The 24,965-nt window shown below is 39.5% G+C and overlaps 1 protein-coding gene and 1 pseudogene across 1 annotated transcript; both read left to right on the plus strand.

Annotated features, from left to right (window-relative positions):
* Nucleotides 1-5,177: 5,177 nt before the first annotated feature.
* On the plus strand, nucleotides 5,178-7,061 carry LOC122468036 (annotated as a pseudogene).
* Nucleotides 7,062-16,241: 9,180 nt separating this feature from the next.
* LOC122467857 (olfactory receptor 4F15) lies at nucleotides 16,242-17,466 on the plus strand. The gene has a single exon (XM_043554440.1). It carries the CDS (start codon nucleotides 16,430-16,432, stop codon nucleotides 17,366-17,368), a length of 939 nt encoding a protein of 312 aa, XP_043410375.1. The 5' UTR covers nucleotides 16,242-16,429; the 3' UTR covers nucleotides 17,369-17,466.
* The last annotated feature ends 7,499 nt before the right edge of the window (nucleotides 17,467-24,965 follow it).

The raw sequence follows: 24,965 nt of genomic DNA on the forward strand, positions 1-24,965 counted from the left end.
TCAGGTCTTATATTTAAAGTCCTTAATCCATTTTGGGTTGATTTTGTATATGGTGTAAGCTAAGGGCCCAATTTCATTCTTTTGCACATGGATATCCAGTTTTCCCAACACTATTTATTGTAGAGACTATCTCTAGGTGAAGGGGAAGAGGTTCATTCATTTTGTAAACCTGGCCCTTACATATCTTTTGGTTGGTAAAGAGACAATGTTTGGTTTAAGTAAAATATTTATCTAGGTATCCAACATTTTAATAAAGGTCTGCACACACTATTTGATAAGCAGGCACACAATCAAGTTAAAAAAGTAAAAATGAGACAATCAAAACACCAGCTGCAGGACCCGCCGAGCACAAACATGTCACATTTACCACAACATTCCAAGTCTCATTTCTCTGACATGCTTCAGAAGCAGAAATTAAATCTTTTCCTGGGTTCTCCTCCCTAAGTATTCTCTCTAAAGTACTTGGTGGTTAGATTCCCATGTAAGTATGGACTCTTTGTTCTGTTGGCCATGCTACAGCCATTCTTCTGCTTCAAGGACAGGGGCCACTCTGGCACACAGGTTTATGCTTGAGTCATTGCCCATCTCTCCCAAACTGCTGGTTGCTAGTTGCCCACATACCACTGTCTGAACCTCTGAGGTCTGCTGTGGACTGCCAGCCTTTGGCTTGCTTTATACTTTTCCTCACAGCCTCTTCTGTGGGAAGGGACTTCCCACAGAAGAGATCTGTGTTCTACTGTCACAGGTCTTTTCTTTTTATCACAGCCCTCTCATTTCCAGAGAGCCCAGGAACATGCAGGGATATGGGGGATAGGGGCGGGGGGAAAAGGTGGAGAGGCTGTGTTGGAAGGGAGTCATGCATAACCTCATTTTGCATCTAGAATTATACTCCCTGCTCTAACACCAGCACTTACTTACTTAGTCTCACCTACTCTGCCAGATGTCTTTTGCTTTCATAATGATTTTCTCTCAGATGTATGAGATTGCCCTCCTTTGGACACCTCACACTTATTAGGCAGTTCTGTATGTGTTGATGGTGAGAAATTACTTTCCCACAGGATCTCTAGGCTCCTTTTATATCAAGTAAAGTGGCTGTATCTCTGCTTCAGTGATTCTGAATATTCTTTGACAATTAGGAGGTGGTCTGTCCTGCACACAGAAGAATGTGGAAGGTCATGTGCTTTAACTTACTTAGTCTCATATATAGTATTGATATAAATTCATTAAGAAAATGTAAATTAATAACTACAAATCTGTTAAATCGAAGACAAATACAGGAATGGAAGACAGCTGATGAGTTAACTCCTTTGAGTTAGTAAAATTTGGAGCGACAACATCATAGAAACCTAGAGGACATATATCAGGTCCTTATAGTAAGGGTATTTCTACCTAAGAAATACTTAGCCAATAGACACAACTCAGAATGAGTAGTTATGGAGTCTCTAATTGTTGGAGAAACATGGTTACAATATTTTGCACCTCTTCTTGTCGAGAGGTAGAATCGATTTCCCCACCTGAAATCTGGCCTGGTCTCATGCCTCTCCTTGACCAATGGAATGTGGTAAAGATGATACTCAATGAATTCCAGAACTGAAGCATAGTTTGCACCTTCTGTGTTATTGTCCTGTAGCATTCCTACTACCCTGTAAGGAAGCTTGGACAAGACTACCTAATGATAGAAGACCTCCTGGAGAGGCAGGCCCAGCAAATAGACAGCTTAAGGCACTGGACATGAGAATGAGGCCATTTAAAATCTCCAGTCCCACTCAAGTTGCCAGATAACTGATGCCTCATGAGAAAACCCAGGTGAGACCAATGGAATACCTGCCCAGCTGAGCTCAGCCTTAACTGCAGACTCAGGAGGAAGGAAAATGTTGTTGCTTTAAGCTACTTTGTTGTACAGTAATAGGTAACTGATACAGAGTGCTCTATATAATGATGGTTTATCAATGGCCACATCACTGACTCTCTGCATACTTTTGGTGTAAAGATAAACAATATAGGGGCACCTGGGTGGCGCAGTCGGTTAAGCGTCCAACTTCAGCCAGGTCACAATCTCGCAGTCCGTGAGTTCGAGCCCTGCATCGGGCTCTGGGCTGATGGCTCAGAGCCTGGAGCCTGTTTCTGATTCTGTGTCTCCCTCTCTCTCTGCCCCTCCCCCGTTCATGCTCTGTCTCTCTCTGTCCCAAAAATAAATAAACGTTGAAAAAAAAAAAGATAAACAATATAACTAGAGGGGATTTTCTGCTTCATTGATGTTTCTTTTTAAGGAGCTAACCTATGAGAGATTAAACCATTAATGATTTTCCTCATCTCAGCTCCACAACCATTTGAGTGCATCCCTAGTGCTGTTATTATAAACCTTCTTCATCTCTCCACATCTCACACATAATAAAGAAATAGCTAACTATTTATAGGACATCTGCATATCTTATTCCTACTTTATTTTTTATTTTGCCAAATTTTTATTTACATTCTCGTTACTTAACATATAGTCTAATATTGGGTTTCAGGAGAATTCAGTGATTCATCACTTACATACAACACCTAGTTGTATGTAACAAGTGCCTTCCTTAATACCCATCACCAATTTAGCCCACCCACCACCCACCTCTTCCCATCAACCCTCAGTTTATTCTCTATAGTTAAGAGTCTCTTATGGTTTGCTTCCCTCTGTCTTTTTTTCCTTCCCCATAAGTTCACCTGTTTTGTTTCTTAAATTACACATATGAGTGAAATCATATGGTATTCTCTTTCTCTGACTTATTTTGCTTAGCATAGCTATAGCTCCATCCATGTCATTGCAAATGACAAGATTTAATTCTTTTTGATGGCTAATATTCCATTGTGTGTGTATGTGTATTCCATTCCATGTATATATACATACACACATACACACACATACACACACATATATATATATATATATATATATATATACATATACACATACACACATACACACACACACAAAATGGAATACACATACACATACACATGTGTAGGGAATACCCTACACATGGGTCGTAGGGTAGTTCTATTTTTAACTTTTTGAGGAATCTCCATACCATTTTCCAGAGTGGCTGCACCAGTTTGCATTCCCACCAGCAGTGCAAAAGAGCTCCCTTTCTCCACATCCTCACCAACATATGTTTCTTGAGTTGTTAATTTTAGCCATTCTGACTGGTATGAGCTGATATCTCATTGTGGTTTTGATTTGTATTTTCTGGATGATGAGTGATGTTGAGCATCCTCCACATCCTCTTCAGCATTTATAGTCTTCTGATTTGTTCATTTTGGCCACTCTGACTGGCATGAGGTGATATCTGAGTGTGGTTTTGATTTGTATTTCCCTGATGAGGAGCGACGCTGAGCATCTTTTCATGTGCCTGTTGGCCATCTGGATGTCTTCTTTAGAGAAGTGTCTATTCATGTTTTATGCCCATGTCTTCACTGGATTATTTGTTTTTTGGGTGTGGAGTTTGGTGGGCTCTTCATAGATTTTGGATACTAGCCCTTTGCCCGATATGTCATTTGCAAATATCTTTTCCCATTCCGTTGGTTGCCTTTTAGTTTTGTCGATTGTTTCCTTTGTTGTGCAGAAGCATTTTATCTTCATGAGGTCCCAATAGTTCATTTTTACTTTTAATTCCCTTGCCTTTGGGGATGTGTTGAGTAAGAGATTGCTACGGCTGAGGTCAGAGAGGTCTTTTCCTGCTTTCTCCTCTAGGGTTTTGATGGTTTCCTGTCTCACATTCAGGTCCTTTATCCATTTTGAGTTTATTTTTGTGAATGGTGTGAGAAAGTGGTCTAGTTTCAACCTTCTGCATGTTGCTGTCCAGTTCTCCCAGCACCATTTGTTGAAGAGACTGTCTTTTTTCCATTGGATGTTCTTTCCTGCTTTGTCAAAGATTAGTTGGCCATACTTTTGTGGGTCTAGTTCTGGGGTTTCTATTCTCTTCCATTGGTCTATGTGTCTGTTAAAAAATTTTTTTTTAAGTGGAAACTGGGGGCATCTGGGTTGCTCAGTTGGTTGAGTGGCTGAATTGGGCTCAGGTGATGATCTCACGGTTCCTGAGTTTGAGCCCAGCATCGGAGTAACTGCTATCAGCTCAGAGCCTGCTTCAGATCCTCTGTCTCCCTCTCTCTTTGCCCTTCTCCCACTCTCTCTCTTTCTCAAAAATAAATAAAAACATTAAAAAAAAGTGGAAACTGATACCAAGTATGGCCTCTAACAACCTTTCAGTATAGGCAGAAAGTGAAAGACTGGCTGGGAAGCAGTGTCATCCATGAGTGCACCATCCCGTTTTCCAACTTTTTACCAACACTAGGAGTTAACTACTATTTAAATCTGAGCTAAGCAGATGCGTGAAAAATATCCATTTTTGTGTGGAAGAGAAAATAAGGTCTTGTGTAAAAACTAAAAAAAATTTAGATTGACTGGTATGTGGAAAGCATGGATGGATTAACTGTCAGCTTCAAGGAGGGTAATTTAGACTCAATCATTTGTTTGGATGAATTGTATCCATGGGGAGGTTACTTGTGATAATCCCTAGGAAAGGAATCTAACTGCTAGCAAGATGAGTTGCTTTTTATTAATGTGAATATCATCTATATCATCATCAAGAAAAAGTCTAAAAAGACATTTAAAACACATATATAAGAACGTTTATGTCAAGCAACAGAGAATTAAATAGTGGTCTTTGTTAGAGCAGTCACACATGTCAGACTTCGGCCCAGGTCATGATCTCAGGGTTTGTGAGTTCAAGCCCCGTGTTGGGCTCTGTGCTGAGAGCTCGGAGCCCGGGGCCTGCTTCAGATTCTGTCTTCTTCCTCTCTCTGCCCGCCCCTCTCCCATTCATGCTCTGTCTCTCAAACATAGACAAATGCTAACAAATTTAAAGTTAGAGCAGGAACAGGGCACTTATTGTGTTAGTGTTTTTGGTTTTGTCACCACAATGTAAGAAAAATTTGCCTTCACCTCACAAATGTCAAGGAAGAGTATGAGAAAGGACTTGATAGAGTAAGGAGTTGTGCAGAGTGTGCTGTTGAGGAATGGGAAGAAGTAGAGAGATGTAATGAAGGCCCAGGAATTGCAGGCTGGGCGAAGAATGTGGAGGGGAGCCGTGGCCTGGAACATTCGAGTGTGTGTGTGAGTCAGGGGTAAATACCATTCGATGCCTGTCCAGGGAAGAAGAGGCAGTTCAGCTAAGACTGAGAGGTATAGGGAGGAGTGTAGTAACAGAGTTACCACAGGTATGGCGTTCATCTTTGCTATAACTTGGAAGATACAGTATGATGATACCTAGGCAGAATGTCCTCCACAAACCCATAACTGTGTCACTCTCTAGCCCTTATCCTTCGATGGGATTGTGAGTGCCACACTCTGGCATCCTGCACACCTCTCTTTCCTTCCTTCCTCTAACTCATTTTTTCTTGCTAACTTATAGATATGAGAAATATACATATCAGGTCTTCAAAGAAAGCTTATAATGATTTTCATAGAACTTGCCAATGTGACCATGGATATGGTATCTTATACTGTGAGATGTCCAAATTATGAAATTTACATCACTTGATTATTTCATGGAGTTGAGCAATTTATAAAAGTCTATTAACTTGTGGTCATATATGAGCTATCTCTGAAACAACGACAGAAAAAATACAACAGAACTAACCATAAAAATAAGTACAGGTATCCTTATTTTTTGCAGTATTTTTTTGTGACGCAGTATACTACAAGGATACCTGAATTGCGTTGTGACTGAAATGGTCTGCAGGAGCACACATCAGTCTTCGTCAGGTTTTCTGACAATGATATTATGGCCCAGGATTAAGATCAGTGCCATTTCTCCTGAATCAGTTTCTCCTTATTCTCCTCTTTCAGACGGCGTGAGAGGTGTCACTGCTGACAGAGGCAACGGAGGAGGAGGCCAATCACTTGGCGGTGCTGCAGTTTGTGTTCCTGGGACTCTCCACCGCAGGGGACATCCAGCTCTTTCTCTCCCTCTTTTCCTGTGTGTTCTATGTGGCGAGCCTGGTGGGAAACCTCCTCATTGCGCTAAGTGTGACCTTTGTCCCCGGTTTACAGTCCCCCACGTGCTTCCTGCTGGCCAATCTTTCCATCACTGACGTGATATTTTGCTGTTGCACAGCTCCCAAGATGATTTATGATGTTTTAAGATAATGCAAAACCATCTCTTTTGGGGGCTGTGTAGTTCAGATCTTCTTTATCCGTGCAGTTGGGGGCATTGAGATGGTGCTCTCATCGCCATGGCCTCTGACAGATATGTTGCCATATGTAAGCCTCTGCACTGCCTGACCATCATGACCCCCGTGGAGGTGCATTTTATTTCTAGTCACTTCCTGGATCATTGGCCTTATTCATTCAGTGACTCAACGGGGTTTTGTTGTAGACTTGCCTTTCTGTGGGCCTAATGCATTAGACAGCTTTTTTTGTGACCTTCCTCGGTTCATCAATCTTGCTTGCAGAGAGACAAACACATTGGGATTCATGGTTACTGCCAACAGTGGCTTTATTTCTGTGGCCTCCTGTTTACTTCTAATCATCTCTTACATCTTTGTTTTGGTGACTGTTCAGAAAATCTTCAGGTACTATGTCCAAGGCCCTCTCCACTCTGTCAGCTCATGTCACTGTGGTTGTTTTGTTCTTTGGGCCATTAATCTTGTTCTATGTGTGGCCATTTCCCACATCTCATCTGGAGAAATTCCTTGCCATCTTTGATGCAGTTATCACGATGCTTTTCTGAATCCAGTCACCTATACTTTTAGGAATAAAGATATGAAGGTGGCGATGAGGAGCCTATGCTCTCAGTTTGTAAGTTAATGTCTTTTAAACATGCGGAGGATTGAACTGTGATGTCATTCCCTGGACTCTGGTTATAGAAGAGACTTACAGGTCATGGATTTCTTATCTCACCAGGGGTCATACCTGTAGATGGTGGCAAACAGAATTAGTATAAATGTTAATCAATCCCCTTTGAAAGGCAATATGTGGTTTATTGTTCATTTTTTAAAAAGTGTTTATTTATTTTGGGAGACAGTGCGTGTACAAGCTGGAGGAGGGGCGGAGAGAGAGAGAGAGAGAGAAAGAGAGAGAGAGAGAGAGAGAGAGAGAGAGAGAGAGAGAGAGAGAGAATCCCAGGCAGGCTCTAAGCCCAGTATGGAGCCTGACATTGGGCTCAATTTCACAAACCTGCAAGATAATTACCTGAGCTGAGATCAAGAGTTGAACAGCTAACCAACTGAGCCACCAAGTCACCCCTGTATTGCTCATTTTCTATTTTTCCCATAGTAAACATACTATCTCAGTTTAAGGATAAATGTTAATTTTTCCTTCATGTTATGTTTCTTATTATACAGCTGATTGATTTTCTATATTTTCAGCTCCTTATCTGTCAGCCTTCCTCATTATTCTATTGCTAATCTGGATTTTTCAGGGCCCAGCAAGGAGATAATAACCATAGCAGTTATTATGAAAGAAAATGTTGGTATAAAGAATGGTTAACTAAATATAAAGCTGTTAACTAGTTATTTGAAAAACAATAAACCCTGAGATACCACAGACATAGCATTGTACGAAGTAGCTCTCACCCCTAGGGATGGAAAATAAAGGGTAGCAGTTAGAATAAGTACACTTGGAAGAAAAAAGCTATTAAGATCTTGGAGGAAGGACCTGTGGAGTTGAAACTCAAATATCTGAGGAGGGGCTGCTGCTCGTGTCTCCGAGCTCAGAGGAAGGCAGGGTCACCACCTCTGAGGAAAGGGTGCTGGTGGCCAACACAGGTGTTCCTGAGGAGGGTGTGATGAGGTGAGCACCTCTAAGGCTGGAACACCGCTGCTGCCTTGGAAAGAAATCAGGGTTGCTGAGGTGAACAGGGCGTTGGGCGATGCTCACAGGCACAGTGAGCAGAGAGGAAGCCCACAGGCAGCAAAGAGGAGCGAGCAAAGAAGTCCTTTGTTCCGTTTCTAGCCTTGCAGTCGCCCTCTAGTGCCCTCCAAGGGCAGAGCTGGCAAGAAAGAAAGGAGTTTGCAGAGCCTCAGTGCCTGCATCCTAACAGAGTATAGAAAGATACCCCAGAGCTGAAAGATTGCTTATACAGCACATGCAGTAACATGGAAAATTATTAAAATTCAACTTGGGAGGGTCGCATGGCTTTTAAATTTTTCAAGTAAAGTAAACATCATCTCATAGATTCTCCCTATTTTAAAAAGTTTCAGGTACTGGAAAATTAGTTAATTAGTTCAAGACCATAAAGGGACTGTATGGAAGATCTAAATTCCGAGTTTAAGTTGCCAGGCTCCTTGTCTTTTGTTGTCATCTATCATTTTAGATCTTGTGTCCTCATTTGCTGAGTCTTACATCTCCATTGGACTGTTGAGTTTTCACTAATGTGTACTGGTATATCTTTCCACTTTGTATCTTGAATGTCTGTTTGTCAGAGCTTCAACATTCCTGAATGATTTTCACTTAATAAATATATTTGGCCCCAATTTTACGTTTCTTTTTTGATCTTTTGTGTCACTTATTTATTTTTTAAAGTTTATTTATTGAGAGAGAGTGAGAGATTGGGGAAGCAACAGAAAGAGGGAGAGAGAGAATCCCAAGCAGGCTCTGCTCTGTTAAGTACAGAACCCCACTTAGAGCTCAATGCACGTTTCCAAGCAGGGCTTGAACCTAGGAACTGTGAGATTGTGATCTGAGCCAAAATGAAGAGTTAAGACGCTTAACAGACTGAGCCATCCAGGTACCCTCTTTGGTTCATTTAAATAGAGCTTTTACTTTGGGAGAATTTTAGATTTACAGAGAAGTTGCAAAGGTAGTCCGGGGAGTTCCTATATGGCCTTCACCCAGTATCAGTTTCAGTTTCTTTTAATGTTATCATCTTACATTTCTGTGGTACACGGAGAGATCAACAGTGGTACGTGCCTATTAACTAATGATAGACGTTATTCAGATTTCACCAGTTTTTTCATTTTGCCCTTTTCTTTTCTAGAGTTCAATCAAGGAAACAAGACATTTAGCTGTCATGATTCCTTAGCGACCTCTGGTTTCTTGAGTTTCATAGTCTTACCTGGTTTTCCATGGTGTTGACAGCTTTCAGGAATATCGGTCAGATATTTTGTAGAATGTCCTCTCAATGTGGGTTTGTCTGAGTTTTTTCTTCATAATTTGACTGGGATTCTGGGTTTTTGAAAAGAATACTATAAATCATACCAGGGGTATGTAATATACACGTCATCCCTAGTGATGTTAAACTTGCTCAGTTGCTTTATTATGTGATCCTAATGAAAAAGAAGTGAGATGTTACTTGTGTAGCTATTTTTTTACTTAAAAATTTTCACCTTTTCTTTCAGTTCCCTAGTTCATTTATATGCAGGGAAATTGATATTTATCAAGCTGTTCTATGCAATTTGCATAACATTCTCAGAAGGTGAATATTATCAAATTACCTAAGGAAGCTTTTATTATTGATGATAGGATTTAAAGTAGCAAACCATATAACAGAGATGATCTTCTTAAATAATCTAGTGTCATTTGCCCCTTGCCTGACTCATTTATAACACTTCCCTTTGTTGCTTGGATCACAATGAATATATTTTTTAGGAGGCAATTTCCTTGACTAATTGACTTTAGTTTTGCAATCCCAGGTCAGGATAACATTAGTTGGTCACTATCCTTCAGTTCAGTTAATTAGCTATGTGTTCCATATATAGATACATTTATACACCTCCTGTGTGCTTGAGATTATAGTCTGGGAATAGCTCCAAGGGAAGGATGGAGTGAAATAGACAACAGGAGGAAGATCAAACTAGGTAAACTTCAGTCAGGAGGAAAACTCAGGTAAGGGTTTGCTTTTGTGTATTTCAATTAGCTTTTGCCCAGAGGCAGAAAGAAACATGTGTTAGTGGTGGGGAGATGATGAGTAGAGCAGGAAATAAACATGAATGGTTGTCAACATGAAAAACTGAATTAACTTTAAGTTTTAATAAGGACTTGGAAATGACTTGGAGATTCAGGGGGTGAGAATGCAGATACACTGCAGAGTCTGGAATCCACACTGTGGTCAGGCCCAGGATTCAGGCTGAATTGTTAACTGTACCAAGGGGTCTTTAGGGAGAGTTATTAGTACGCAAAGTAAATACAAATATGTGTGCAGTCGTGATAACAAGCTTGCTTTACCTTTATCTTCAGGGAACTCAAATATGAGAGAAAGTTCATTAGGTAGAAGTGATAAGTGACATCAAACACAACCCCAAGTTCATAGAATCAAGATGGAGAAAGGATAATAGAAAACCTGCTTAGAAGGAAAGTATCTAGGCATCTAACTCACCTTAAACTAAACTAATGTAGTGTAGGTTAAAACTAGGTGGTGGAAGGATGGAGAAAAAAGTAGGAAACTAAATGTATCATCTTTAACAACCAGTAATCGATCCTCCTGTTTTTGTTTATATTTTTTAAACATTTGTTAGAATTTTTTTCTAGGTCCCTCCAGTGAGATGTTTTATGGTGAAATGGTGGTGATTTCGTGGTGAAATAGCGCCAAAGATGAAGGGATAGAAGATGATCCTATGAAGGAAGACTAAAGGACTGGAGGTGGGTAATCTAGAGGGTACAGATGAGTGATGTTTATTTGCTTCTCCCAAGATCAAGGATAATAAACATTTATCTGAGAGAGTGCTGACAATGTCTTTCTATTCACAGAGAAATAATCAAGTGGACATCGGTTTACTTCAAAGAATGAGAGGTTTTCTTTTTGTAAGGATGAACCTTTGGACTGCTATGTTAATAAAAAGTGAGACACCAAGGAAGAAAATGAATTTTCAAACCAGGTAAACTGTAGAGAAACCACCATGTCCTGGGTGGAGAAACCAAAGAAAAGAACTGGGTCAGAACACATTTTTAGATCTCTTCCAACTGAGTGATTTTATTCATTGGGCATAATGAGCATCTCTCTGTTTTTCTTCCCCACAAAATTTTAAAATGTAAAATTCCCATGAGTCTATTCTAAGAGGTTGCCTAATTCTAATTCCATATAAATCAAGACATTAGATGATGATTCCATTAAATGCTGTAGAATCTGAATTTACTGCATACCATGATCATTTACATAGTCTAAATGAAATGATGGCTGTAATTCTTGTCATGATTCTTGAGAGAAATAGCTAGACCACAAATAGAGAATCCAAAGTGGAATATCTTCTAATGGCAATGGCCTTAGAGGAGCAGCCCTGTTTCCATGGAAGGCCTGCGATATCTCAAAGTGACCGAACCTAGGACCTTCCTCTAGAGGCCATTCAGAGACTGTATCTCAGAGCCAATGGAGAGATACTCAAGAAATCTGAATACTTGAAGACAGGAGCTGAGTAAGTTTCCAGATTTCCTATTTGTTATTTGTAGCAATTTTTCTTTTTTGTTCTTTAAGGGATGTAAAGTAGGTACATTTTGTCTTTGAACCGTTTATCCTTCTTTACTCAGCGTTAGCTCTCATTCCTGGGGTCTGGCCCTCTCCTCCTGAGCTCATCTGTGTTTTTCCCTGACTTCTGCAGCAACCTATTCTAAGCTCATCCTTCTTTGGTGTTGAATGAGGCATAAATGAATCCGTTATTTCTTCACTGTGAAAACTTATCTCTTGCATGCACAATATCTCAGCTGAGGAAAGCCATCTGGTAACTTCCTTGTTTGTCTCTAATAGCTTAATGAAGCACCTTTCCCTTAGCAATGTAAGTAAAACTAGGGGATGCAGTATGTTAGTCAAAAAGAACGCGACTCTAATGCTAGGTGCTAGTAGGAAGGAATTCTGAGCATTGGGACTTTTGAGACTGTATATCTGAACAAGCTCCCAGTCTGCCATTTCTTACTTTTTAACATATTTTCCCATCTAATTGACCATCTCGAATTCTTGCTGCATTCAAAAACCTAATTTCCTATTGCCTTCCTTGTTGTCATTTCTATCAATTTCCTTTCTGATTTTTAAAATTTAAGTTTCTTTTTCTCCAAAATTGTCCTTTTTGCCCTTGTGCTAGACTCTCTATTTATGTAAGCTTTACAAAGATCACATAGTTTTTTTTCCTGAATGACCCAATAAATCCTTTGCTGATTTTGCTAACCCTATTCCTTACATTTTTATTAATAGGCAGGTTTAGCAGTATTTCTTTTATCTTATCACTTGTTATTTTTTTTGCTGTTCACATTACAATTTGGAGGAAGCACCACTTATATTTTTGTCTCATAGTATATTCTGATTGCATTCCTATTTCATACTCCTCCTTCCAAAGAAGACTCAGAAAAGTTGTGGCTAACACACTGTTTTACTTAGTGATCATAAGGAATGTTTTTTGCCTTATTTTTCTGCTCATTCCGTAGAAAAAAATTTATTAGTAAGTTCATAGTTCGTGATATCGAGGTTTGGTTTTAAGTCAAATCATTTAATGGTTTAAGTGACTGTTACTTAAAATTGTCCTGATGACTGATACAAAAATACTTGTTGAATGAATGAATGTGTAAGTTACGAAATACAGCCAACATAATTTCTGAGCTGCTCTTCAGTCAGTACAAACAACTGTGATACACAAAACTTGCTCCAAGTGCCTTATAATATATTTGGGGAGGTAAAATCCATGTATGTTTATTAGAAAGTCACTGAAAAATTAGTGTGGTAGATATCAAAGATGTAAAAATTCATATAAAAAGTCAGGATACTGAGAAGAGATTCTGTGAATGTGGACACTGAACTAGAAGGAAGCAGAGTGTTTGAGACTCCCCAGTATTTGATAAATCACAGTGTTTCTTCAAGGGTTCTTATCCTTTCTAGAGAAAAGACTCTGTATGTAACAGACCAAAATTGAATTTTCTGACATGAATATCAACTTCACAGAAGCAGAAAATCTTGCCTATGCTGTAACCTCAATGTGTGGAATGGTGCTTGGCATTGTGGGTCCTCAAAAATATTTACTAAATTCATGACTGAAAATCATCTCAAAGTCATTCAGAGAACCACTCAGGACTAAAGTATATATCCAGTTTTTCCAGAACACGTTGGTTGGCTGATTATCTTGGGATAATCCCAGGATAGGTTCCTTATTATTGGTGGATATTAGTTGGTCAGACTTGGTCCTAGATGTGTTTGGAGTCAGAAGTGTCTTATGTGTAGTTTCAGAGGAAAGGTCTGGATGCACCATCTGTCCTTCATCCTTTAATATCTCTTCCATGTTCTTGACAGGCTCTCTGAAATTTCCTCCATCTGATTCACCGGTTAGTGATAAGGTCTTCCTTTTCCCACTAAAATTATTTGTTCACTTGTGAGAAGTGCACAGAATAATAGTCTTGAAGGCGTCCATGTCTTAATCCCCGAGCATGTGAATGTATGTTACTTTACGTGGCACAAGGGACTTTGTCGATGTGATTAAGAATTTTGAGATGGGCAAATTATCCTGGATTATCTGAGTCAGCCCCATGTAATCACATGGCATACACCTTACAAGGGGAAGGCAGGATGGACAGAGTCAGAGAGGAGAGGTGATGACAGTTGCTGAGTTTGGAGTGCTGTACCATGAAGAGGGAGGAAGGGGTCATGAAGCAAAGAATGCAGGCATCCTTGGAAGAAGGAGGGTCATGAATTCTCTCCTAGGTCTTCTGGAAGGAATGCAGCTCTGCCAACACCTTGATTCTAGCTTGGAAGACCCATTTTGGCCTTCTCATCTTCAGAACTGTGAGATGTCACATTGGTGTGTTTTAAAACTACCAGGTTTCCAGTAATTTGTTATTGCAGAAATAGATAATAAATACATATAGAACAAATACAAAGTTCTATTTAAGGCAAATAACTTTCAATGGAGCCAGGTGTTCTTGATCCTCTGTGGACCCTCCCACCAGTTAACTTTGTGATAGTGAGCAGGTCCTCAGGCATATCTCTTTGTATATAAATTGTTTCATTGGTGTAACATGAAGTTGTACTCAGTCAAAAACCACCACTGAGTTGGACCTCTGATAATTTATTTCTGGAAGATTTTCATCTTTAAAGAACTGTAATTGTGGATCCTGAGAAACTTAACAGAAACCCATGGGGGAGGGGAAGGGGAAGAAAAAGAGGTTAGAGTGGGAGAGAGCCAAAGTATAAGAGACTCTTAAAAACTGAGAACAAACTGAGGGAGGGAGGGGAGGGTGGGTGATGGGTATTGAGGAGGGCATCTTTTGGGATGAGCACTGGGTGTTGTATGCAAACCAATTTGACAATAAATTTCATGTATTGAAAAAAAAAGAACTGTAATTGTCTCCTACATTTCCATGCTCCAATCTTGCTATTGTCCCTTAGTTCTTTTCCTGCCCTTTATCTCTATAACTCAGTTATGACCCTCTATCATTGAAGACCCATATATTGGCTGGCTGTTTTCACCCAGTTCTTTTCCTGTTATTCTTTTATCCATTCCAGATGCATTTTGAAAAGAAAAGAGACTGCTTTTATGTGGCAGAGTTCTTATCTTTGGGTATTCAATGAGTATGTATCTCTATTTCTTTTTTTTTTAATTTTTTGTTTTTTACTTTATTTAGTGTTTTTTATTTATGAGAGAGAGACAGAGACAGACAAACAGACAGACAGAGACGGAGCATGAGTGTGGGAGGGGCAGAGTGAGAGAGGGACACAGAATCCGAAGCAGGCTCTAGGTTCTGAGCTGTTAGCACACAGCCCGATGCAGGCTTGAACCCACAAGCTGTGAGACCATGACCTGAGTTGAAGCTGGACACCCAACTGACTGAGCCACCCAGGCGCCCCATCTCTATTTCTTTCTTTCTCTCTTTTTTAAAAAGTTTATTCATTTTGAGAAAGAGAGAAGGAGCATGCACATGCAAATGGGGCAGGGACAGAGAGAGAGGGAGACAGAGAGAATCCCAGGCTGGTTCCACACTGTCAGTGCAGAGTTTGATGAGGGGCCCGAACTCAGGAACCATGAGATCATGACCTGAGCCCAAGTCAGATACCGAACCTACTGAGCCATCCAGGTGTCCACATCTCTATTTCTGTTTGTGTGTCTACTACCGGAGGAGATTATTTGCCTCAGGTCATTACATGTATTATGTTAAAAATTGAAAAATTTTCCTCAAAGTATCATTAAAAGATAAAATGATTTTTTCCAGTTGAAACATATCAAAGAACTTCTATCGACTATTTAAAATTTTTTTTGACATTTATTTATTTTTGAGAGGCAGAGAGAGACAAAGCACAAGCAGGAGAGGGGTGGGGAGAGAGAGAGAGAGAGAATCCGAAGCAGACTCCAGGCTCTGAGCTGTAAGCACAGATCCTGATGCGGGGCTCGAACTCACGAACTGTGAGGATCATGACCTAAGCTGAAGTTGGATGCTTAATGCATTGAGCCACCCAGGTGCCCCTCTATCAACTATTTTAAATTAATAATTGAGATCCCATATTTCACTTGATGATAGAATTCTTTTCTGAAATAATTATTTTGTGTAGTTAGACAACTGTGTGAATGAAGCTTGGGATCCTGTGATAACTCCTGACTTGTACCATAAAATATACTATTAATATGAACTTTAGTGAATTATGATAGACTCTCTTGACTCCAGGGTCATTCTTTACTCCCTTTAATTTTTTTCCTTCATTCAATCAGTGTGATGCACTCATTAAATAACTACTTGTGTTAGTTACCTCTGGTGTTTTTAATGGAGGTAGGGGATACCCATATGAACTAAAATTATTCCTGTACCCAAGAGACTACACTGGTTAACTTGAGAGATGGAAATGGACATAATCATGAGAGATAGAGTGAAATAAATGCTAACAGTACAGAGTAGAGAGACTTAGGCAGGTTTGGAAGATTTCACAGGGAGGGATATTTGAGCTGGAACACTGAAAATTGGGACATTAGAGAACAGAATGAGAAATTTTGAAAGTGGAAAGAAGGAAAATGTTTAAAGTCTAATTAAGCAACAGGAATAACAGAGACTTTGAAAGTTCTTTGCTGTGCATGAGGAATTGTTAGGTGGCTCACACGAGTGGCTGAAATCCTATCCATTTATAAGAAATCATAGTCAAAAGTATTTGAAGTTGACCCTGTATGTTACCGAGGTAGAATGCAGGCAGGAGGAAATAGTAAGAGTGAGAGTAGAAGAAACCAGAAACCAGAAGGGAAACAGGTCCAGAGGTGGAATTCATTTAGTTGTAGCAGTTTTGGATCCACACTGGCATTGGGCACCGCTTGCCTCCTCCAAGTAGAAGACCAGTATAAATCAGATGAAGCTTATTTGGCTGTGTGAACTGCTAATAGGATAACTGTTTTTATGGACTGTAGGCTTCCTTATGTAAACACTAATACTTACCTAGGCAATTGTTTTTTATTTTCTTTCTTCCTTTAGGTAACATGAAAACTGATCCTGGTATCTGAGGCAATGGATAGAAGGAATCAGTCGACAGTATCAGAGTTTGTGCTCCTGGGACTCACTAATTCATGGGAGATCCAACTTCTCCTTTCTGTTTTCTCTTTTTTGTTCTACTTGGCAAGCATGATGGGAAACCTTGTCATTGTGTTCACTGTAACCTTGGATGCTCATTTGCACTTCCCTATGTATTTCCTCCTGGCTAACCTCTCAGTCATTGATATGTTGTTTTGCTCAATCATAGCCCCTAAAATGATTTGTGATATTTTCAAGAAGCGCAAATCCATCTCTTTCTGTGGATGCTTTACCCAGATCTTCTTTAGCCATGCTGTCGGGGGCACTGAGATGGTGCTGCTTATAGCCATGGCCTTTGACAGATATGTGGCCATATGTAAGCCTCTGCACTACTTGACCGTCATGAGTCCCAGGATGTGTCTATATTTTGTAGTCACTTCCTGGGTCATTGGCTTCATCCATTCATTGATTCAAGTAGTTTTTGTGGTAGACTTGCCTTTTTGTGGCCCTAACGTGTTGGACAGTTTTTATTGTGACCTTCCCCGGCTCCTCAGACTTGCCTGCACAAACACCCAAGAACTGGAGTTCATGGTTACTGTGAATAGTGGGCTCATTTCTGTGGGCTCCTTTATCGTGCTGGTCATTTCATACATCTTCATTTTGTTTACTGTTTGGAAACTTTCCTCTGGTGGCTCATCCAAGGCTATCTCTACACTGTCAGCTCATATCACTGTGGTAGTTTTGTTCTTTGGGCCACTGATGTTTTTCTACACATGGCCTTCTCCCACATCCAACCTGGATAAGTATCTTGCTATTTTTGATGCATTTATCACTCCTTTTCTGAATCCAGTCATCTATACATTCAGGAACAAAGAGATGAAAGCAGCAATGAGGAGATTGTGCAGTCATGTTGTGCATTACTGGAAGATCTCGTGAACTGCTGGCTATGAAGATATGAAATCATAGATTCTCCCCCATGCTGGTTGTAGAAAAGACATTTTACAATCTCAGGAAAATACTCAACACTTAAGATGTTATATGCCTAGAAAAGTACTATCTATGATATTATGATATCGATTTCACCATTAATTTAGAAGCGATGTTATTCTTTGATAGTCTATACATCAAAGTGTCAAAAACCAAATCATATGTGCTTTGTCACCTACATGGTTAGGAGCAGGCCACATAATTGAATAACCAAGATTTATTTTATCTTCCTTCTGCTTACTGGATTTTAAATCTCGATTTCAATTTTCTTTGTTTCTACTTTGTTTGATTCTTATTTCTCCATTTTCTGCTTCCTTGGTGTCCTTATCAGGCTCCTCTATCTGGCAGTGTATAAAATTGCTAATTATATGTTAGAATTGTAGAAGTTAAAGCTAGATTGAATTACCAACATCACTGCTTCTGATCCTTCTGGTGCCCTAGCTATAACCCAAGAAATGAGGGGTGACTGCCATTTGCCCAGGAGCAGGACAGAAATTACCAGAGAGCCAGGCACCAGAAACTATGTCCTTGGTTGCCATGTCACTGCCCCATCACTTTCAAATCAATTTTGCATTTGAATTTCTGAACAAATTCTACTCTTCCAGTTATTTCCTATAGATCTATTTAAAGAAAGAGGTTTATATCTCTTATGTATTCCTTTTTTACTGGTAAATAGTCATCAACATTAAGCACTTCCTTATCATTTCTAAGTCTTTTCTTAGATTCTACCATGACCATACTCAAATTCCTAAAGGGTCCCTGTGGCTCTTTTGTTTGAATGAAGGCATGTGGGAGTTAACTATATACAGACTCCTAGTCTAGAGCAATGCATAGTGTGTCCACCAAATGATACCCCCTCCCATCCCATGATCACTGCACCACTTCCTTGATGTATGATTTGAATGAAGGTACTTGGTAGTTGATACAACCCCCACACTGTTTCCGTGCCCTGTGGGTTTCAGCTATTGTAGAGGGTGAGGCGCTGAGACTGTCACATCCACACATCCAGACAGTATTTCAAAAAGTACATTATATTCTGTAGGGACAGTGGTGGCAATAAAATACCCAAACAATATTGGAATGGTGATCCCAATCTTCTGTCCATTTAATTCACCACTGTGACTCCTACAAAAGTCAGGCAGATCCTGAAAAATGACAATGGACTATTGTAAACTCACCCTTGTAACAGACCTAACTGCAGTTGCTTTACCAAGGGAGGTAACTTTGCAAGAGCAGATTAACACAGCCTTGGCCATATGATATGTGGTCATTGATCTCATCCATTTTTTTCCCCATATCTTTCAGAAAGGAGATTGGAAACAGCATTTTTATGAAATGGACATCAGTATATATTTACAGTTTTACCCTTTATCTTATAGTTGAAGAGATCCAGGCCAACTGGATATTTTATATGTCATCATAATTGTCTGTTATATTAATGACATCATGCCATCGAACCAGATAAAGAGGAAATGGCAAGTACATTCATCCATTGGTGATATGTATGTGTTGTCAAGGGAGAGAATAAGTTGTGTAAAGAATGAGGAAATTTCACATCATTAAAATTTTAGGATTTCAAGATATGGATCAAAGACTCAAATGTAGAAGAAAACACAGGGCAAATGGTCTTTGACACTGGTCTTGGCAATAATTTCTTGGGTAAGACACCAAATACACAGGCAACAAAAGCTAAAATAAACGATTGAGAAGAAACAAATCTAAAGAGCTTCTGCACAGCAAAGGAAACAATAAATTGAAAAGGCAACTTACAGAATGGCAGAAAATGCTTGCCAATCATATATTTGATAAGGGGTTATTATACAAAATAATGAGAAAGTCATATAAGTAATAGCAAAAAGTAATTAATCCAATTAAAAAAAGGGTATAGGACCTGAAAAGACATTTTTCCAAAAAAAAAGACATATAAATGTACAATATGTGTATGAAAAGGTGCTCACCGTCACTAATCATCAGGGAAATGCACATCAAAACCACAATGAGATATCACTTCACACCTGTTATTATGGCTGTTACAAAAAAAGAGACAAATGCTAGCAAGGACGTGGAGAAAAGGGAACACTTCTGCACTGATGATTGACAAGCAAATTGGTACAGCTGTTCATTTATAGTGAACATTATGAAAGTTTACAAAGAACAATATGATGGTTCATCAAAAAACTGAATACAGAACTACCACATGATCCAGCAATTCTGCTTCTGCGTGGATATTGAAAGGAAATAAAATCAGTATCTTGAAGAGGTATCTGCATACCCGTCTTCACTTCAGCATTATTACAGTAGCTAGGAAATGGAAACAATGTAAATTTCTTTCAGTACGTGTTGAATAAATAAAATGGGGTATATATGCAAATGGAATCTTTAGCCATAAAAGGCAAATCCTGCCATTTGCGATAACATCGATGAGCCTGGAGGGCATTATCCTAACTGACAAAAGCCAGATAGAGAAAGACAAATAATGTACATTATCACTTATACGTGGGATAATTTCTTTTACAAAAAGAATCTGATTTCACAGACAGAGAATAGAATGGTGGCTTCAAGAAGTTTGGGGGAGGTGGAAATGGGAAGATATAGGTCAAAGGGTATAAACTTTCAGTTATAGGAAGATAGGTTCATAAGATCTAATGTACAGTGTGGTGACTATAGTTAATAATATGGTATTGTGTACTTGAAAGTTGCTAAAAGTAGATCTAAAGCATTTTTATGACACAAAGACACAGAGACACACACACACCCGAGAGTTACCTATGTGAGGTGGTGGATGTGTTAACTTGGCAATCATTACACAATACATGTAGGTATTAGGTCATCACATTATAAGCTTTAAATATAGACAGTTTTGTTTGTCAATTATCCTTAATCAAGTTTGAAAAAAACTAGGAGTTTAATGGTCTGAGCATGTCTGGAGATCCTCTCAAAGTAAAGGAAAACTATTGAATCTTGTACCCTCTATCACTAATAAGGAAGCACAACGTCTGGTAGGTTTCTCCTATTTCTGGAGGAAACATTCCACAACAGGAATAGCACTCAAACTTATATATTAAAAGATGTGAAAGGGTATAGATCTGGAAAAGTTTTTTTTTTTTCGGCATTCCAGACTTTATGCAAATAACCCTGTATTTAGACAATCCTACTTGGCGTACCCTGTAGTATTAGAAAAATTGGTAGTGAAAAAAGAACAGATGTGAAGTTTATAGCAAGTATCAATTGAAATAATCACAACACAATTCTTTATAGCTCTGGACAAACTATCTCCCCTAAGGATTACAGTGTAATTGAAATATAGACACATTATAACACAAATTACCACATTATACCAAGGATCCACGTTAAAGAAAAGGAGGTGTGGGAATTGGCACATGAACGTTGGATCTATTAGTCCCATCAAACTGTACCAACCAGAATCTGCTAGTCTAATAGAGGAACTGGAATGGCTTACTGCAGGTACAGCTGATGTACCAGCATGAACTTGATATTTTGAGATATATACTACACATACAATAAATAATTATTATTGAGTGTTGTGTCCCCATTAGGCAGCATACATGATACGATTGGGAAATTTGAGCTTCCCATCTTGGAACTCTGGGCACTATGGGTTTAGAAGTCCTGGTTTCTATAACAAGACGAAACACTTCCATCAGAGACACAACAAAAGAGTTCCATTAAAGTTTGGTTTGTGGCTATTGCCCAGGAAATTCAGGCTTTTTGCACCAAGAATAAACAGACAAGAAGAGGAATAACTACCCTGAAGGGGTAATTGATCTTTAGGAAGAAGTAAGGCTGCTGTTATACGTGAGAGTAGGAAGGATACAGTTTGGCACCAGGTGATTCATATGGGTGTCTTTTAGAACTCCCTCAACCAATTTTAACGGTAAATAGACAAATGCAACATTCATAGCCTGAGAAGAACACAATAAACAGGGTTTTGGAACGTTTATGCATAAAGACTTAGGTCACCTTATCAGAAGAGGCATTTAGGCCAGTAGAGTTGCTAACCAAGAACTCTAGACTACATAGCAGAGGAGGGATAGGAGTACCAGTTGTGGGCTCATGACTCACTTCAGGAGCAGGTGTTACAATTCATCCCCTTAAGTTTCCTCTCAAGTGACTGCAGGATAAGAAGTTCAGCAAAGTTCTGAAGGAGCTGTGTCTAGAACTGAAATGAATCAAGGAGATGCAAATGACCTAGGGGTGGATGTCACATGTGTTATGACCTGCTACCCAGATCCCTTCCTTCAGGACAGAAAGATTTATTCAGGACAGAAATATTTATTCCCCACTGTGGGGGAAGACGTTATCTGATGTCTTGCATCCATTTGCCCTTTTTTGGCAATTCCCTTGACTAAAGAGAGCTGACATACCCGTGAACATGCTCACTTTTCTGGGTTAGTTTGCATTTAATGATTGATTAACAATCTACTTGGGACAATTCTGGAATCTCATCCCAGGTGCACAGCTCCCACAAGTTTGGCAAGTTTTCCCTCTGCCACCTCCTGCTCAATTCACTACTTTCTTTTCTTTTTAAGGTTTATTTATTTTGAGAGAGAGGGAATGAGAGAGAGAGGGGCAGGGGCAGAGAGAGGGAGAGAGAGAGAATCCCAAGCAGGCTCTGTGCAGGCCACCAGCGCAGAGCCCACGTGGGGCTTCAACTCACGAACTGTGAGAGCATGCCTGAGTCAAAACCAAGAGTTGGATGCTTAACTGACAGAGCCTCCAAGGTGCCCCTTAATTCCCTACTTTCAAATGGAATTAACTCATGCTAATAGCATTCCCTAAAAAGCTTCCTGTGTGTTGATCTTTATCTCAACATCTGTTTCCCCAGGAATCTAAATTTTGACATAATTTTCCTGATCCTTCTCAGATACGTGTCAGAGAAGGTAGCTGATGGTTTCAGTATATATGGAATACTATGTTTGTCCATGACTCTAATGACATCATGCTAATTAGACTTTGTGAACTACAAGTAGTAGGTACCCTAGATGTTTTTGTAAGACACATGTATGTCAAATGATGAGAAAAATACATCAAAATTTCAGGGACCTTCAACATCAGTGATATCTCCAAGTGGTTTGGAGCACACCAGAATATCTCTTCTAGAGTATCTTCACCTTCTGATACCCACCAGAGAAAGAAGCCCAATCCTTGGTGAACATATACCATATTTGAACATGTTGCTTCAGTCTATATATTGGGAAAATTTGAGGTGTGTCTGGAGCAAGAAAAGGCTTGATAGACAGTCTGGAAGGCACAAGTAGCCTTTTGAGGCCTGAGCAGGAAGCTCAGACTCCCAGATTCTCCTATTCTTTTCACCACATTTCTCTTTGGATATTGGAAATTCTCTATGACCAATTAACAATGGATGAGAAGAAATAGACTGGTTTATGAATAGTTATGCACGTTGTATTAGCATCAGCTGTAAGTAAACGGCCATTGCATTAAACTACTCAGAGATTGGGGGCACCTGGGTGGCTCAGTCAGTTAAGCGTCTGCCTTTGGCTCAGGTCATGATCTCATAGTTTGTGAGTTCGAGCCCCGCGTCAGGCTCTGTGCTGACAGCTCAGAGCCTGGAGCCTGCTTCGGATTCCGTGTCTCCCTCTCTCTGCTTCTCCCCCACTCACACTCTGTCTCTCTCTCTCTCAAAAATAAATAAAGATTTAAACTACTCAGAGATTGCCTTGAAGGATAGTGGTAAAGGAAAACCCTTATAATAGAAAGAACTTCAAGGAATACCTTTAGTTATATGCTTCCCTTGGAAGGAAACAATAGATTATGGCACAAATCTTGCCATTTTGTGGCAGGCCTAATTATTTGGCTTTTTGAGAAACTAAGAAATGAGCTTATAAAATCATTAGCATGGAATTCTAGGGAGAGGTACATAGCTGGACTTCTCAGAAAAGCACAGAGAATGACAGTATTCATGCCAATATAAGAGCATAATTGAGGTTATTCACTGTACTTGAGTAAGATGACCTGCCAGGGGGCACCTGGGTGGCCCAGTCCATTAAGCATCCAACTTCGGCTCAGGTCATGATCTCATGGTTGGTAAGTTCGAGCCCCGCGTTGGGCTCTGTGCTGACAGCTCAGAGCCTGGAGCCTGCTTCAGATTCTGTGTCTCCCTTTCTCTCTGCCCCTCCCCCAATCACTCTCTGTCCTAATATTATCTTCCCTATTCTGTTTGTCCCCTGGATAAAAGACAAGAGTGGATTCAGAGAGTAAAAGAATAGCTTCCATTTGCCCCTTCAGTTCTACTCAGCTCTTCTATTTTTTTAAATTATTTTTTTATTAAAAAATTTTTTTAATGTTTATTTTTGAGAGAGATGGGGGGGAGAGAGAGAGAGAGAGAGAGAGAGAGAGAGAGAGAGAGAAAGAGAGAGAGAGAACGAACATGAGTGGGAGAGGGACAGAGAAAGAAGAAGACACAGAGTCTGAAGCAGGCTCCAGGCTGTGAGCTCTCAGCACAGAGCCTTGATGCAGGGCTTGAACTCACAAACTGTGAGATCATGACCGGAGCTGAAGTCTGATGCTTAACTGACTGAGCCACCCAGGCGTCCCTCCACTCAACTCTTCTGCAGGTGACTCTGTGCATTTATTAAGGTCTTTTCCAGTTACCTAATTTGGGTGTGACATTTTTTGCCTGGGCAGGATCCTGACTGATATAAGTACACAAAACTGAAAATCAAAATCCTTGGTTTCTCATCTAACAATACCACTGTCCTGAGGTATTTATTTTTAAAAGTTTATTGTCTATTTGTTCAGATACGTATATCTATTTATATGCACAACAACACACTATATATGCTGTTTTGCTACCCAGAATTTCATTCAACAGTGTGTTATGGGTGTCTTTAATTACATAAACTTTGAACTTGCTTTTCAATGGCACCAGAGAATTTGACTGTATGGATATATCATAATATCTTTAATTTATCATCAGTTGATACATGTTTCAGCTGTTTCTTTTTTAAAAACTTCTTTTATGCATTTATGTATGTATGTGTATATATGTATCTATATATATTTTAGAGAGAGAGAGAGAGAGAGAGAGAGAGTGAGTGCAGGGGAGAGGAGCAGAGGGAGAGAAAGAATCCCAAGCAGTCTCCATGTTTAGCATGGAGTCCAATGGGGGGCTCGATTCCATGACACAGGGATCATGAACTGAACGGAAATCAACAGTCAGATGCTCAACTGACTGAGCCACCCAGTGGTCCCTGTTTCATTCACTTTTAAGCTCAAATTTAAGAGCATAAATTTCTTTAGTTTCATATAGTTGTATACATCCATAATTACTCAATATAAAGATTACATAAAAATGAAGTTGAGTGTACATTTTTCTATTTAAATTATACTGAAAAAATAAGCACAGTGCCTTTTTTGGAGATGATTAAGATGACCATAGTTTTGTGGGGTTTTTTTTGAGTTAATATTTACCTATTTTCAGAGGTTAATTCTAATGGGTAATCATAAATATTTATAAAATTTCCAATGAAATAGCATAAATATTAAACAAAAATATTCCACTCTT

The sequence above is a fragment of the Prionailurus bengalensis genome, chromosome B3, assembly GCF_016509475.1.
Source record: "Prionailurus bengalensis isolate Pbe53 chromosome B3, Fcat_Pben_1.1_paternal_pri, whole genome shotgun sequence".
Taxonomy (NCBI): domain Eukaryota; kingdom Metazoa; phylum Chordata; class Mammalia; order Carnivora; family Felidae; genus Prionailurus; species Prionailurus bengalensis.

Coding starts and splice junctions, on each gene's coding strand:
- LOC122467857 (XM_043554440.1), top strand. CDS start 16,430: ATGGATAGAAGGAATCAGTCGACAGTATCAGAGTTTGTGCTCCTGGGA.